The 15,235-nt window shown below is 40.0% G+C and overlaps 1 protein-coding gene across 4 annotated transcripts in view; it reads right to left on the bottom strand.

Annotated features, from left to right (window-relative positions):
- The window catches only part of SNAP25 (synaptosome associated protein 25), a 76,211-nt gene that overhangs the window by 4,143 nt on the left and 56,833 nt on the right, over positions 1 to 15,235 (bottom strand). For 2 of the 4 annotated variants that reach the window (XM_020806845.3, XM_020806846.3), the window contains exons 4-6: positions 12,630 to 12,678; positions 7,416 to 7,533; positions 1,934 to 2,059 (exon numbers count right to left, since the gene is read on the bottom strand). In XM_020806845.3, the coding sequence (XP_020662504.1) occupies positions 1,934 to 2,059; positions 7,416 to 7,533; positions 12,630 to 12,678 (293 nt within the window). Of the gene's footprint in view, positions 1 to 1,933; positions 2,060 to 7,415; positions 7,534 to 7,682; positions 7,801 to 12,629; positions 12,679 to 15,235 lie in introns of all 4 variants that reach the window. The other 2 variants (XM_020806847.3, XM_078389255.1) reach the window with 1 other exon arrangement.

Raw genomic sequence — 15,235 nt, 5'->3', positions numbered from 1 at the left:
TGGCTCACTGAAAAGAATATTCTTCTTCATTTCTTACTGCTAAGCCCTGAAACTGTGCTTGTTAGTCAGCTATTTAACAAATATTTGTACTGAAGTGCAGCACACATGGCCTTAAAATAATGAAATAATGACGATAATATACACCGTAAAATGGGCACATTGGACATAGTCCCCACCGTGGTGTCATATCCGCTATACTTAAATTTGCTATTCTGTTTGGTGTTAGGGTTTAATGTGTCTTTTTTTTAATGCTCATACAAAAGAACTTTATTTCCCATACTTGCCATGGCATCTCTCTCAATTTCCTAGGCCTAATATAGAGAGTTCCCTAAGGATTATCCCCTGATGAAAAAAGCCTTTTGATGGTTAGGATCCACTCAAGATGGTCAACAAAAATAAGCTATGGTGTCCAGCACGGTCCACTAATATTAAGCCAGTGGGTGTCATCTTATTTCCTGTCCCCATCTATACTTTACTTGTATGCACTGGAAAAGTTCATTAAAAGCCTTATAAAGAACCAATGGCTGCATAATCTTTATCTTGTTAGCAAACATGGATGTACGATGAGCTGCTTGAGGCAACAGGAAACCATTCATAGACCCAAGCAATATTGCATCTACTCCTGTCTCTGGAGCCACTGCTGCAGCAGCACCATTACCACCGCTATCATCACCCCTTCCTCTTCCTCTACCTCTTCCTGTGTTCTGTATATGTTGTTATGGTTTTCTATACCCCGTCCCTAACCATTGGCTTTTCCAGTAACAAGCAATATTTTTTGAGATATGGGGTTTGGGACTGCCCCATATCTTCATATCACATCCAACATCCCCCCGGTTACCGCCTGAGCAACTTGTTCCTTGTTATGTGCTGTCAAGTCAGAACCAAATTACAGCAACTGTAACAGGGCTTTCGAAGCAAGACATTTAAAGATTGACTTAACCAGTTCTCAGTGAATTTCCATGGCTGAGCAGGGATTCAGACTCAGCCCTCCTAAGTCCTATTCTATTACTCTTTTCACTACACCACACTTGTTCCTTTAGCTGGTAGAAACGATGAGGGAGCAGGAGAAGAGAGGAAAGAGAGTCGTGCCCCAGGCTGCAGTGCTGATAGAGTGCCTTCCATTCTTCTTAGATCAGGAATCATGGTGTACATAAAGCAGGGATGGTTGTGTGATCTCTCCCCTTCCTCAGCTCTTGGATCTAAAGAGGGAGGCTAATTAAAAGCCCATCTCTCCCCAAAGCTTCCTGGTTTAGACTAATTGGGGGCTGCCATCTGATCTGGTCCATTGTCTCCTAAAATTAGGGCATGGAAGGAGCTGAGAATCATTTCATATCATGAAATTAGTGATTATTATTACAGCATAAGCAAAAGTTATCCAAAATCCTTCATAGTAGCAATATGGAGTAAGATAAGCACTAAAAATCATCCAGGACTATCCAACGCATTTTTATTTTGAAGGAAGCCCCTCTGTATTAATAATACTCACTCCCAGTTAAGTACACATAGGGCTGCTACCTAGCAGTGCAATCCTATACATATCTACATAGGTGAAAACACAGTTCAGTGGGTCCTACGTCTGGATAAGTATGCATCGGACTGCCATTTAAGCCACTGTTTGTCAATAGTTTTGTACTGTCATAAACCCTTTCACTTCACCAGGACATCACCAGTTATTCACCTCTACATGAATTTTCTAACTTAATATGATGAACAGATAGACAGGAAGCATGGAAAGTCAGTGGAAATTTTTGAAACAGTTGGAATAATGAACTTGGCCAATAACAACCGGGAATAAACAGCAAGAACACAAACACTCACTGTAGGAGCATATGGAAACATTCTCAATACACCAGTGACAGGAAAGGAGGAGTAAAAAAAAAACCCTCCAACAACCTGGATTTTTAAAAGAGAAGAAGAACTCCACAATGCTCACCTGCGGATAAATCCACCGCTGATGGCCATCTGTTCCCGTTCATCCACAACACGTGCAGGCTGGCTGGCTACAACCCCATCTTGATTATTGCCCCAGGCTTTTTTATAAGCATCACTTGATTTAAGCCTATGCAAAAAGAGAAGTTGAGTAACCAAGTACCAAACAAGGAGCAACGCCTCCAAAGAATACTCTGACTATTATCGTTTCAATTGCTGAGTCAAACAAATGCGTGTTTGATAAGGGGGACATTCTGGTATACCGATATATCATAAACCTGAACTAAAGCATTTTCATTTCATTTTGCTGCCACAGTTGTAATGCTTGCAAATTTCATTTCCAATGGAGTGAATTTTAATTGCCAAATTGGCAACAATTAAATTTTTTTTTCTTGTTGTTGTTGGTTTATTTAATAGAAACAGAAACAAACAGAACTAGAGAACATTCAGCTGTATTTCATGACACACAAAAACTTGGACACATAACACAGAGAACGTAGTGCTGGACAGACATAAAACAAAACCGCCAAGGGTAGTGTGTACATCACATCACAGCAACACATCATCTTAGATGTGAAAAACACACAAACAAAACAGATCTGATCTGGCCTTCATTGAGCATAGTATTTCACGGCCAAGATTCCTTTCTTTAATGTGTGGCATTATGAACCTGTATCGCCATCAAAGTGGCCAATGTTATGAAGTTGTTGTGAGAGTTGTTGGCCTGTTTGCCTTCAGGAATCAAAGTTAGAGCAATTTGCTTAGATCTTTTAATAATATATCGGTACTTTGAAAGAATAACTATGCATTGGGAGTTGATGTACAAACCTTTGTCCACAGAGACAAAAAGTAAAATCAGGCCGGAGTGGGTTGGGTGCAGATGATTAATAATAATAATAATAATAATAATAATAATAATAATAATAATAATAATAATAATAATAATAATAATAATAATAATAATAATAATAATAATAATAATAATACAAGCATGTGAAGCATCAGAAAGGGAAATTCTTCTATTTTTTTTCATGCACCAGCTACAGGCATGAATAAGTGAAGCATTCTCCATAAGCACAGCTGCCTCTGTGGTTCAACATTCTCTTAATGCACTAGCAAGAACAGCCTACACAGCAAGGGAGGCACAGGCAAAAATGGATCTTCAGAACTTTGTTGAGAACCATAAACAGTAGGCTGTGGAAAGTATCTTGCAGAGCCACCATCTGAATTCAGCTGCACACAGTGTTCCAGAAGAGCCATCTTTGACTGGGCCACCACAGAGAAATTAAAATTCAGGCATACCATCAGTGACGAGCAATATTAATATGTGCAGCAGCCTTATGTGCTGTTTAAGGATCAAACCTATCCAAGATTACAAACTGGATTTGAGAGAAGTTTATCATACACCCAGAAACGGTGTCAGTTTCATCAAAGCTCTTGAGGTCAAAACAACAATTTAAAAAAGTTGAATACTGTTATTAACGAGGTATGCATAGTCCTGTATATAACTTGAATCACTTTTTTTATAATAGCCTAATATTGCCTCTACCTAAACACTTGGTAATGACAGAGCATAGGATCTGAACATGGTTAAAATGTTACACACTTGGCCATATAGTCAGATCTTCAAAAGATTTCACAAACGAGATTCTATAAATGGCTTCAAAAAAGTGCTGTTTCTGCCTTCAGCTTCTGGAGAAGGAGTACAGTGAGTGATCTTTATTAACTCTAGGACTCCCTAGCTTAGTCAAACTCAGTGAGAACAAATTGTAAACCACCATGCTAAGGACAGCATGGTATGGCAATAGGAAGCATGATGACAGAAGTAAACCTCACTGAAATCTTGCTTCTGAATATGTGCAGGATTATGGTGCACAGCTGCTGTTTGCTCTCATACCTGCTTGGGAGTCAACCCCATCAAACTCAACAGGATCTACTTCCAAGTAAACATGCTTTCTTCTTATTCTTATTCCTCTTCTACCAGGGGTTAGATATAGCCATAGCTATTTTGAAACAATGGTATGTACCAGGCTTCTAGATTCTTCTAGTCATCGACCAACATGTTCTTCACCCGCTGGCACTTCTTGTCCTATTGCGTTTACCTTGAAAGATCAGCTGTAACACTCTCTCCAGCATTTTGATTCTCGCTGCATTAATAATATATAGTCTAGCTTTCTGCATCGTTTTGTGAATTTTTTTTGTCTTCTTTCTTGATCACCCTCCCAATCCAACAAATGTTTAGCAAACATATGGCAGTAATACATCTGTTAAGGTCTTAAGGTGCTACAAGACTTATTCATGCCTAGGCATCTTATAGAATAGGTACATAAACAGCTTTGAATGGGATGCTAAGAATGTGATTGTAAAATAAACCACAGGTAGGCTCACGTGACTCGCGTGAAAATATAGCTTTTGATGCTTGATAAGCTGTCATTTGAAACATTTTGGCGGCTCTTCTTACAACAACACATTCTTCTTTTCAAAACATGTTGCCAATTTACTACAGTGGGGTCTTGACTTGAGAACTTAATCCGTATTGGAAGGTGGTTCTCAAGTCAAAAAGTTCTCAGGTCAAATCTGCATTTCCCATAGGAATGCATTGAAAACCATTTGATCTGTATCTGCTCTTTTCCGTCCATAGAAACTAATGGGAAGCTGCTATTCTGCCTTCGACCACTAGAGGGGGATATTTTGTTTCTTTTTTTCTTAGGTCAAGAAAGGTTCAGGGAAGGCAGGGAAAAGACAGTCCAGGCAGTCTGAAGACTGTCTCCCAATCCACTCTCTAAACGCTGGGAGGAGTGAGGAAGCAGACAGGCACCCTTTTCACTGGCCAACAGTTAACTGAAAGTTCACATTTTGCACTTTCCCTGCCTCCCACGTGGTTTTTTTTCAGTTCTTAACTCAAATCTAAGTATGTAAGTCAAGTCAATATTTTCCTATGAGAGCGGTTCTTAAGTAAAAATGTTCTTAACTTGAGCCGTTCTTAAGTCAAGACCCCACTGTACTGGGTTGGTTCTCACTGTCTGGGCAAAGCAGTTGCAATGCCACAGCTGCACACATATAGGAGAGGATGTCTCACTGAACTCAGTGGGGCTTCATTCTCACTAGATACTGTGTTTCCCCAAAAATAAGACAGGGTCTTATATTAATTTTTGTTCCAAAAACACATTAGGGCTTATTTTCAAGGGATGTTTTATTTTACAGTTATGTCATCTTCTGGTTGCTGCACGATGGTGGAGGGTAGGGTTTCACTTAACTAGGGCTTATTTTTAGGGTAGGGCTTATATTTTGAGCATCCTGAAAAATCATACTAGGGCTTATTTTCAAGTTAGGTCTTATTTTTGAGGAAACAGGGTATGTACAGAACTATATCGCAATGCTCAGACATCATGGTACAGTACTCTGTCCCTGTTTGGTGGTAGAGCCACTGGTGAACTACGCCATTTTGTATCTTTAGAAAATTACAAATTGATCCGAAAAATCTTTACAAATTGGCTGCAGCACATCGCTTAGAAATCCTTACTAAGTTCAGTAGCAGTCTTTGTTTCCTCTCTTTCCAATGAATACCACTAATTCCATTTTCTCTTGCCTCTACAGGTCTGTGGCAGCAATGCTCAAGTGCACTCTTCTTCCTCAGGGTGACATCTGTGTTAAAATAAGTGCTCCATGTGCTGGTAGCTCTGATTTACTATGAGAGCATTGTGCCCTTGGTCTGAAATGTATTTTGGAAGAAAAAAACTGCACAGATTCAGAAAGCTCTTTCATACCTGCCAGACAGCTGAACAGTTTTTTGCTGCTCCACATAGAATAGCTTTGAAGGACGGAGCTTGTCTTGCAAAGCAATACAAGAAGTATAGTAACGTTGAAAAGCCTCACAGCACAGTGGTTAAACTGTAGTACTGCAGTGAAGACTCTGATCACAATCTAAGTTCGATCCCGACAAGCTCAGGTAGCTGGCTCATGGTTGATTTAGCCTTTCATTCTTCCGAGGTCAGTAAACTGAGTACCCTCCTCATTGGTGTGTGTGTGCGTGCAATGTGTAGCCTCCATAACTAGATTGTAAACTGCCCAGAAATCACTTTCAATGCTATGGGGTGGTATATAAACAGCACACTTTGCTTTTTGGAAACATTAATGTCCCCACATAATAGAATGAGGAAACAGGAAGAGCCTGTTTGAGGAAATAATTTCTCACAATTGAGTAGATGACTATAAGGTTAGATTTGCAGAATGAGAATGCTAACATAGAAAGGATTGCCAATACACAGAAATTTAGGGCTGCCTAATTACAAATGTAGTCTTAAGTCACCCATTCATGCAATAATTCAGTGCATGAGAGCTCTTATACTCCTCAGAAAGCTCGTCCTTCCAGGTCTATAACCTCACTGCAAAAGTCACATGTCACATTTTATGCAGTATCTTTATGCATTTTCATTTTCATTGCATGCAAGCAAACTCAGCACATTTCAACATTTCTGCTTGGTGTACACTACCCAATTAGGGAACAACCATTTGCAGAGTGATTTGTTCCAGTTTTCCTGCCAGTGTTTAAATTCCACACAGCTTGGGATTCAAACAAGGAAACCATGTCAAGTTTCCAGACCTTGTGTAAAAAACTGTACTCAGAAATAGCAATAGTGACATTGCTTTGTTCCAGATTACCACTTTGTGCATTTTGGGCCACATGTCATGGGCAACACAGTATTTTCTTTTAATGCTCTTTTGAGGGGAAAGTATTCAGAAATGGAAAGTATAGACTTGATATAATTTGGCCACTTAGATAATTGATGCTGTGCTGTACACACATTATAAAATGTTGAAATATTCATCATTAAAAAAATGTTCACAGTGAAGATTTCACTGTGGTATGCCTGATTTTAATGCATCTACAGTAATCCCGCTGTTGTCTACACCAGTGGTTTCCAAACTGCAAACCCACAAGCCACTGTTGATCTCTTGAGATGATAATAAGCATTTTGCAAATAATTAATGAATCCATGTTCATCCCAGCCTTACCTAGCTCTCCATGTCACAAAAGAACCCATCCACAGTGGGGAAGTGACAGGAGAAATGCCACTTCCTCTTCTCTGCTGGGTCTAATGAGAAGCCACACACCCCAATGCCAGTATTCAAGTTTCCAGGCAATTAGTTTCCGGTTCTAAAATGGGGAGTAGACAAGGCTGCTGCCCCAACATTGTTTCCCCTGTATTTGGGAATTTTGAATACTGACAGATGGAAGTAGAGGGTCTCCTTGGAGGAATGTTAAAGGCAGCTGGGAAGAGTAGTTTGTTGGCCAAACAAGTTTGGGAACCTCTGGTCTACACTATGAGATGAACGCATTGGAACTAGAATTGTTCTCTCTGCATGCCACATGCTCATCCTGCCCAGGTGCCTTCAGCAAGGATGAACATCACAAGGCTTTGTGATTTATTTGAGATCAGCCTTGGGTGCTCAAGTAGTTAGGCAGGCAGGCAGGCAGCACCTACTTGTTACATGGACAGGCACAAAGACCACAGAATTTTCCTAGGTCCGTCAAATTCTTTTCTGCTTCTTTCATGTCCTTATTGATTTGGTCCATTCCCTCTTCGATGCGTTCCAGTTGTTCTGATTAAACACAAGTAATTTATCCCCACAGTATGAAGCGGATGGAAAGGGACAAAGGAAAAAAAAAGACAGAAAAAAAAAGAACTTCAGACATTCACTTGTGACAAAGAACTGGACACTACAGAGCAGAGCTGGTACCCAGTACCTACTTGTTACAAGGACATATGAAAAGGCCACAGCATTTCCCTAAATCTTTTAAATTTTTCTCGGCCTCCTTCATGTCTTGGTTGATATGGTTCATGCCTTCTTCAACACGATCGAGTTGTTCTGGTCAGGACAAAGGGATGACAGTATGGAATGAATTGTAATTTTTTGGTTGTTGCTGTAAGTTGTTTGTCGTCAACAAAATGTGAAAAAAAAATGATGGATGCAGGAACTGAATTGTCATGGTAGCATTTCAATGCATTAATTGCAACTGATGCATTGAAGCAAAGATGGAAGTGACTCTAGAAGCTGAAGAACAAGTCCTTGTACTAAGATGGGAAAACACACACACACATTCACGTACAGAGAAAAAGAAAGGAGGAATGGTTTGGTGTCTGTTAATTGGAACAAAAAATGTAAATGGTGGTGGAGCCATCAAATACCTCAGAGTCCAGAAACATACTACAATACACCCAGTTACTAAGACATCAGTGACATCCAAGAGAAAGAAAAAATGGGGTTATTACCTTGTATGTATTTATGTACACTAATAACATATTTAAATGATTGCTTTCTATGGAAAATATCTACAGTACTTCCACTTAACAAATGTCTTTGATTTTGATGATGGTTGGAAATGTAATTGGTTTGATTCTGAGAGTTGGTGAGAGAGTGCACAGTTAATAATGGTATTAAGAATGGATATGAGTAGTTGAGTTAAAATCCATGTCCAGATACAAACTTTTTCAAAGACTGAGGCTCTTCAGATCTGAATTTTTGGCCGTGGTCCATCTCTAAAGAAGAGAAGACCATGGGTCTTATTCCTCTGTCAGTGACATTGTTATATGCCAGGAGTAACCCCAGTGAAGTAGAAGGAATTATAATAATCACAGGACCCAGTTTCATGTCCAAAGAAGCAGATGGATAGACTGCCATAGACTCAGAGGCATTTAGAACAGATGGAAAATATGTATGCATGTGTATCTACATCTACGAATATATTAATACAGCAAGCTGTTGGGCTTTCTTTTCTACTGTAAAGTAATGGTTTTATTGCTTACCTGGTGATTCCATGGCTTCCAGGACATTATTAGGGTCAATGTAATTCCTTTCACTTTAATGAAGTTACACCTGATTTGCATTAGAACATAACATAAGCATCAAGCCCACTACAGAGGGTTTATATGCAAATAATACGTGGCTTTCATGAACGCAAAACGTATGGTCCTTGATTATGCATCACCATGACCCACATATTAACAAGGAGCTGAGAATCATTTCATATCATGAAATTAGTGATTATTATTACAGCATAAGCAAAAGTTATCCAAAATCTTTCATAATAGCAGTATGGAGTAAGATAAGCACTAAAAATCATCCAGGACTATCCAACACATTTTTATTTTGAAGGAAGCCCCATTGTATCAATAATACTAACTCCCAGTTAAGTACACATAGGGCTGCTACCTAGCAGTGCAATCCTATACATATCTACATAGGAGAAAACACAGTTCAGTGGGTCCTACATCTGGTTAAGCATGCATAGGACTGTCATTTAAGCCACTGCTTGTCAATAGTTTTGTACTGTCATAAACCCTTTCACTTCACCAGGACATCACCAGTTATTCACCTCTACATGAATTTTCTAACTTAATATGATGAACAGATAGACAGGAAGCATTTTAATCAAGCAGGAAAGACTAATCCCAGCTATAAAGAGAAAAACAAATGAAGGGGAAAGAAGCATTAGACTATGGAAGCAGGTTCTGTTTCATTTTCTTCACTGGAACCAAAAGAATACCACTTACATATTTACATACATGAATAGGAAGAAGACAGCATGAGTCATAAACATCAAATAAAAGGCCAGTCCCTGAAGTGAAATGGGAAAATGCTGGGGAGAAAAAGAGAGGTGTTGGTGGAATTGAAGTTTGTTTATTGACTTCTTAAATTGTCCTTCTCCAAATCTTTGTCTGGCAGGCAATGAGGAGCAAACAGGAGTGGGAAAACTGAAAGAAACAGAAACTAGTTCCAGATCTGTTACAGTCTACAAAATAAACCTTGTGGCGCAGTGCTTAAACTGCTGCACTGCAGCCAAAACTCTGTTCACAACCTGGTTTACAATCCCAGGTAGCTGGCTTGAGGTTCAATCAGCCTTCCATCCTTCCAAGGTCAGTAAATTAATTACACAGCTTGCTGGGGGTTGGGGGGGTGGGAAATGATGTAACTTGCTTAATTAATTATAAACCACCTGGAGAGTGGTTTAAGTGTTATGAGGCGATATAAAAGCAGTACGTTTTTGCTTTGTTTTTACATCTGGGGGAAAAAATATAAGGCAGCTTCCCTGACTCTGGCATCCTCCAAATTTCTCGGATTCTGACTCCTGTTGGTTATGCTGGTTAGTTATAGTCTTAAACATTTGGAATGCATCAGGAAGCTGGTGGAGGAGGGAGACTGGGGGACAGTCAAGCATGTTTTCCTGGGGGAAAAAAAGGAAACAGATTCTTCGGGTGGGGGAAATGGCTGAAATGATTGAGATCAGATCTAGCATAGTTCTTTGTGCTGTACACCAGTTTCCAATTATCAGCACAGATCTTCCCAGAAGCCAGGTTTTTGTTAGCCGACCTGGGAAGATAAACTTCAGCTCAGGGCGATGTTCAGGCGGCTTTGGAGCAGTAGCAGCTTCTGTTTCAACACTTGCACTGCCAGCTCAGGGATAATTGCCAGGAGAGGAAGGGATGAGTGGGTAGAATGCCTAACAGCACAGCTAATTAGTTTTTAAAGAGGAAGGTGGGTATACCTCAGTCATGCCTGGAAAATTGCTCTCTCTGATGTGGGTTCTTAAGCACCACTCTAAGTTGTATATATGCTTACTTGGGGTTACTCAGTGATGAGGACTACACTCTTCACACACACATGGTGACACAAGTACATATTGTCGTTCCTTGCATCTTGCAATGACATCACTGGCACTGGGAAAAAAATTCCCAGGACTCAGTGCTGGGGAAACTTGTTTCCAGTTAGGTCCTTGTAAAAGCCATGGCCACGTTGTATATTCATGAGGCACAGCCAAAAGTGGCAGTCCTGTCCAAATCCCAATGCGCTCAAAGGGCTTGGATTGAGTAAAATTTGGACTCCTGCCCTGCCTTAGGTCAATAGGATATAATCACCCTAATCTTGGCATGTTGATTAAATCACCTCTCCTTGCTTTGTTAGCTTAGGGTGCAATCCTAAACACAATTACTAGAAGGTAAAATCAATTTGTCCCCTACAGGGACTTACATCTGAGTAAACATGCATCAGACTGTGTTCCACAACTGCAATCCAATGCCCATTTATTTTGGAGTTAGACTTATTGAAAGCAATGGGATTTACTTCTGAGTAAACACGTTTATGATTGGACTGCATACTGCATTCTCCCTTAGCTATTTAACTTAGTTGTACTCAAAAGGGATAATCAGCCATATTATCCACTCCAGTTACCCACTCAGGCACTGCCCACTGCAACATTTATAATCCAGAGGATAACTAAATATGCTGGGCATGGCAAAACATTTGATGCCATTCATAAATGTTCATAAATGCTCCCATCAATAGGACTGATAAGGAATCTGGGCTGTGCTTCACAAGAGAGCCTTGGCAGACAAGAAGCGTGTTTAAATAGACTAAGGCTAAAGGCATAGTTTTATATGGGAGATGATGTGCCAAGTACAGGTATTCTGATGTGTATACAAGGATCTAGTCCTCACTGACTACAGGAAGATTTGGTGGCAATCATGAAACCAATATCTTAAATAGCAACCAAAAGCAGAGTGCAATATTAGTACTAACAATTCTTCACCTTGCATCAGCTACGTTTGGTCCTTCACCGTATGACACCAACCTTCCAAATTTCAATGCCACAAATGTCTATAGAGTCTGTGAATTTGAATAACGGGTTCTATGAGGAGGCCCTTTGTGATAGCTGTGTAGTGCTTCCTGTTTTCATTCCAGAAATACAGTAAACTCTTGCTCTGTGCTAATTACACTGAGACTGACACGTGAGGCATTTGTCTTGCAAGTCATATGCCACATCAAACTAAACAAGTCAATTAGGAAATCTAAAAACATGGGGGGGGGAGATGTGATACACTTGGTCATCTGCACATTCAAATAATCCATGTCAGTCCTCAGCTATATAACACCTCATAACCTTAAGTAACTTCTGCTGCCAGGGTCATCTGAAAAAAGATCACATGGCAAGGTTAACAAATGGCCTCTTTAATCAGATCATCTGTGGACACATAGAGGGTTTAGGCGCACTGCACAAACACCAAGAGAATCCCAGAAGCTAGCAGAGACACAGCTTTTTCAATCGCATGTCGGAGTGCCACATTTTTCTTTGAAACAGAGAAATCATTTATCCAATATATACAGTACATTGCTAAAAACAAATGCAAATTTGGTTAAAGGACCCTGAGCACAGTGCAGTGATCACAGCTTTTCCAAGTTCTGAATCATCACCAACCTTTCACTTAAGAAATAATCCTTCGATCAGAGAATTAATTAATTTGACATCTCAAAGCATGACCGCTACCAATGTAACGACACTTCAGCGAAATCTGTTTGCAATATTTGTGGCAGTTTGTTCTTCAGGTGCCGCCGTGCAACTGGAACTATTACCCAGATTGCTTCTTTCGCCAGCAGGTTAGGGAGTCTGTTCTACAAAATAAGTTTGGCTCAAATCCATCTGTCAGTTTCTATTAAAGTATAGCCATTGAATTAATGGAACATCAGCACATCAACATTTCTGTAAGTTCTATGGATTCAACCGGTCTGTTCTAGCTGGGATGAAAGACCAGGTTTAGGCCATGTTTATGGTTTGGTTATGATCTTTAATCGATAACCGCAGTTAATGATTCACTTCCCTCGAAAGATAATTTTAATTTCTTAGGTAAATGATCTGAACTTACCTCCTTGCTCATCCAACATAACCAAAGTCCTGATACCAGCATCTTTGCTCTACATTCCAGCAAGAATATCAAGATGAAGCAAAGAGACAGAGATAGAGAAAGAAAGAAAGAAATTAGTGAGAGAACGAGCAGTCCTTGATATGGGGGAAAACAGGATCAAGGATCAACAGCAAAAGGCATGACGAGGGGTGAGGAACACAACAGGAAGTGGTTACATCCATACTTGAGAATGTATAGAAAAACTTAACATTCCTCATGGCATCTTTTGGGGGATCACCAGGTTGCGGGATCACCAAAAGAATCTGCATAATTATTACAATACTGAATGAAAAGGAGCCAGGTTTCGGCTCAGTGAATCTTTGTTGAAAATTCTGATGCCTTAATTGCGAGTGTGCAGTGAGTTTTTCCACTGATGCTAATTTCCATACTCCACATTTCCAAGAAGTGCTGATTAAGATTTTTTTACAGCCACTTTCCATGACTGAGCAATCGTTTATCTAGCTGCTATGCACAGAAAGGTGATTAATTCCTAGGTATCCAACGCCAAGACCAACTAGTGTCAGAAGAAGGAAAATATTTTTGTTTGGAAATGTTAATTTCAGACTTTGTCCTGCTGGACATGGGTGTTAGTTTCCCATGTCCAGCAGGACAAAGTCTGAAATTAACATTTCCAAACAAAAATATTTTCCTTCTTCTGACACCAGTTGGTCTTGAGTTGGATACCTAGTCTCCACAAATTGTTGTCTAGGCTCAGTGTGGATTATATGTTCCCCTCCTCCCCCAACAGTTCTAATATACAAATTATGGTGATGTGAGGGGATGTCTCCAGAACCCAACCCAGACAAAGTATATCCCATTGGGTGCCCACACAATGGCATATATGGGCTTTCTGCATAAGCTTCAGCAGTATCATTAGTATTCTGCATCCAGTCCAAGAATCAACTACATAAAATGGACATGTGCACCTTCTGTTCAAATGTAATGCTCATATACGGGACAGCCAGCTAACTCAAAAGTAGGCCCAGTTAACAAGATCCACAGGAGGAGAAGGAGAACCTTTGTATCCTAGCTGGGCAAAAGGGACAAGTTAGGAGACACTAATGGATCCCTAGATCTCTCATCAAAGGCAGGGCTTAGTCAAGGCTAAGAGTGAAATGTCCAGACTTATAGATAATCCAGTGTCAGCCTGAATGGCACCCAAACAGTCATGCATTTATTTTATAGCATTTTATACTGCTTTTCATTGAAAAGTTCCAAACCAGCATGTAACAACGCAAACAAGAGTTAAAGAACAATACAGATGATACCGTTCATCTAAATAATTCATTAAAAACCAGGACTATCCGGTAAGGTTAACAATGAATTAAATGCCTGGGCAACTGGGTGGATCTAGAGGACTCATCCAGCATTGGGGCCTCATCTGATTTCATCAGAAAGACCATTCCGCTCAGTGGACACAATAAGATAACGTTAAGGTCCTTCTCTGCACAGTAACTACATTAGGTTGAAGTAAAATTGTTAGGATCCTGAAAACATAAAGCTTGGCACAGTTTATACGAGAGGAGATGGTCCCTCAGACAGTCTGGAGGACAGTATAAGCCGAAAGTAAACCCTTGCACAGGATTTGTATTTGCTTGGCAACCAGTGCAGATATTTCAATGCAGGAATCCTGTGTGTACCATATATAAACTTTGCCAATCTGCCCAGCAGCTATCTGCAGCCTCAGAATCAGGCTCAAGGGTATGGCCATGTATGTGTTTATTCGTATGTGTTATCAAGTTTCATCAGATTTCTAGTTACCCTCACAGGGTTTGCAAGTTATGTGGGATATTTAAGGAGTGGTTTAAAGGCTTCTCCCTGTGAGACCCACATGAAGACCACGAGAATAGTCCAATTTCGAAGTTACCAATGTATGGATTACTGTATCCAAGTTGTCTCTATCAAGGAATAGTCATACCAAGCTGGTAACAGGCATTCTTTACCATTCAGGTTACTTGAGCGCCTAGTGACTGTATGAGCACCCCCAAATTAAGTACCCATTCCTGTTGGGGCGTGATACTGAAATGGTGTTCAGAGTGAAAGACAATAAAGGTAGGAATGTGGACAAGAAAAAAGAACAGTCTAAGCAAAAACAAAGAATAGATGCTGATTTAGCAAATGTTGATTAGTGGATCTAATACAGGAAATGAGAAAAGCTGGCCTGCTGAAATTCTTAATCTTAATTATGGGAGACTAAAGGAAAGGGGGAGGGATTTTGCAGAAAATTCTCCAGTGGGGTGTCTATGACAGAATTCTCCAATGGTGATGGGGCAATGAAGTTGAAATTCCCCCCCCCCCAACACACACACCAAAAACAATCAAGGAAGACTGAGCTGCTTGGTCAAAATAGAAGACATCAGTCTTCAGAAGACTTTGGTTATGTTGCCCAATTTTCCCTCCCGCGAGCTGCTAGGTAGCACAGATCAAAAATCTTACAAGTAGGCTTTGCAGGAATTGGCAAATTCAGAATTGGAAAAGATAGTAAAAAACCCACATCTCCTTTTAGGTTTAAAGAATAAGAACTCTAAGTAACTTTTCCCAAAATAAACAAATAGAAAGTAATTCTA

This window comes from Pogona vitticeps, chromosome 1, assembly GCF_051106095.1.
Source record: "Pogona vitticeps strain Pit_001003342236 chromosome 1, PviZW2.1, whole genome shotgun sequence".
Taxonomy (NCBI): Eukaryota; Metazoa; Chordata; class Lepidosauria; order Squamata; family Agamidae; genus Pogona; species Pogona vitticeps.
This window is presented reverse-complemented; position numbering and strand designations above follow the sequence as displayed.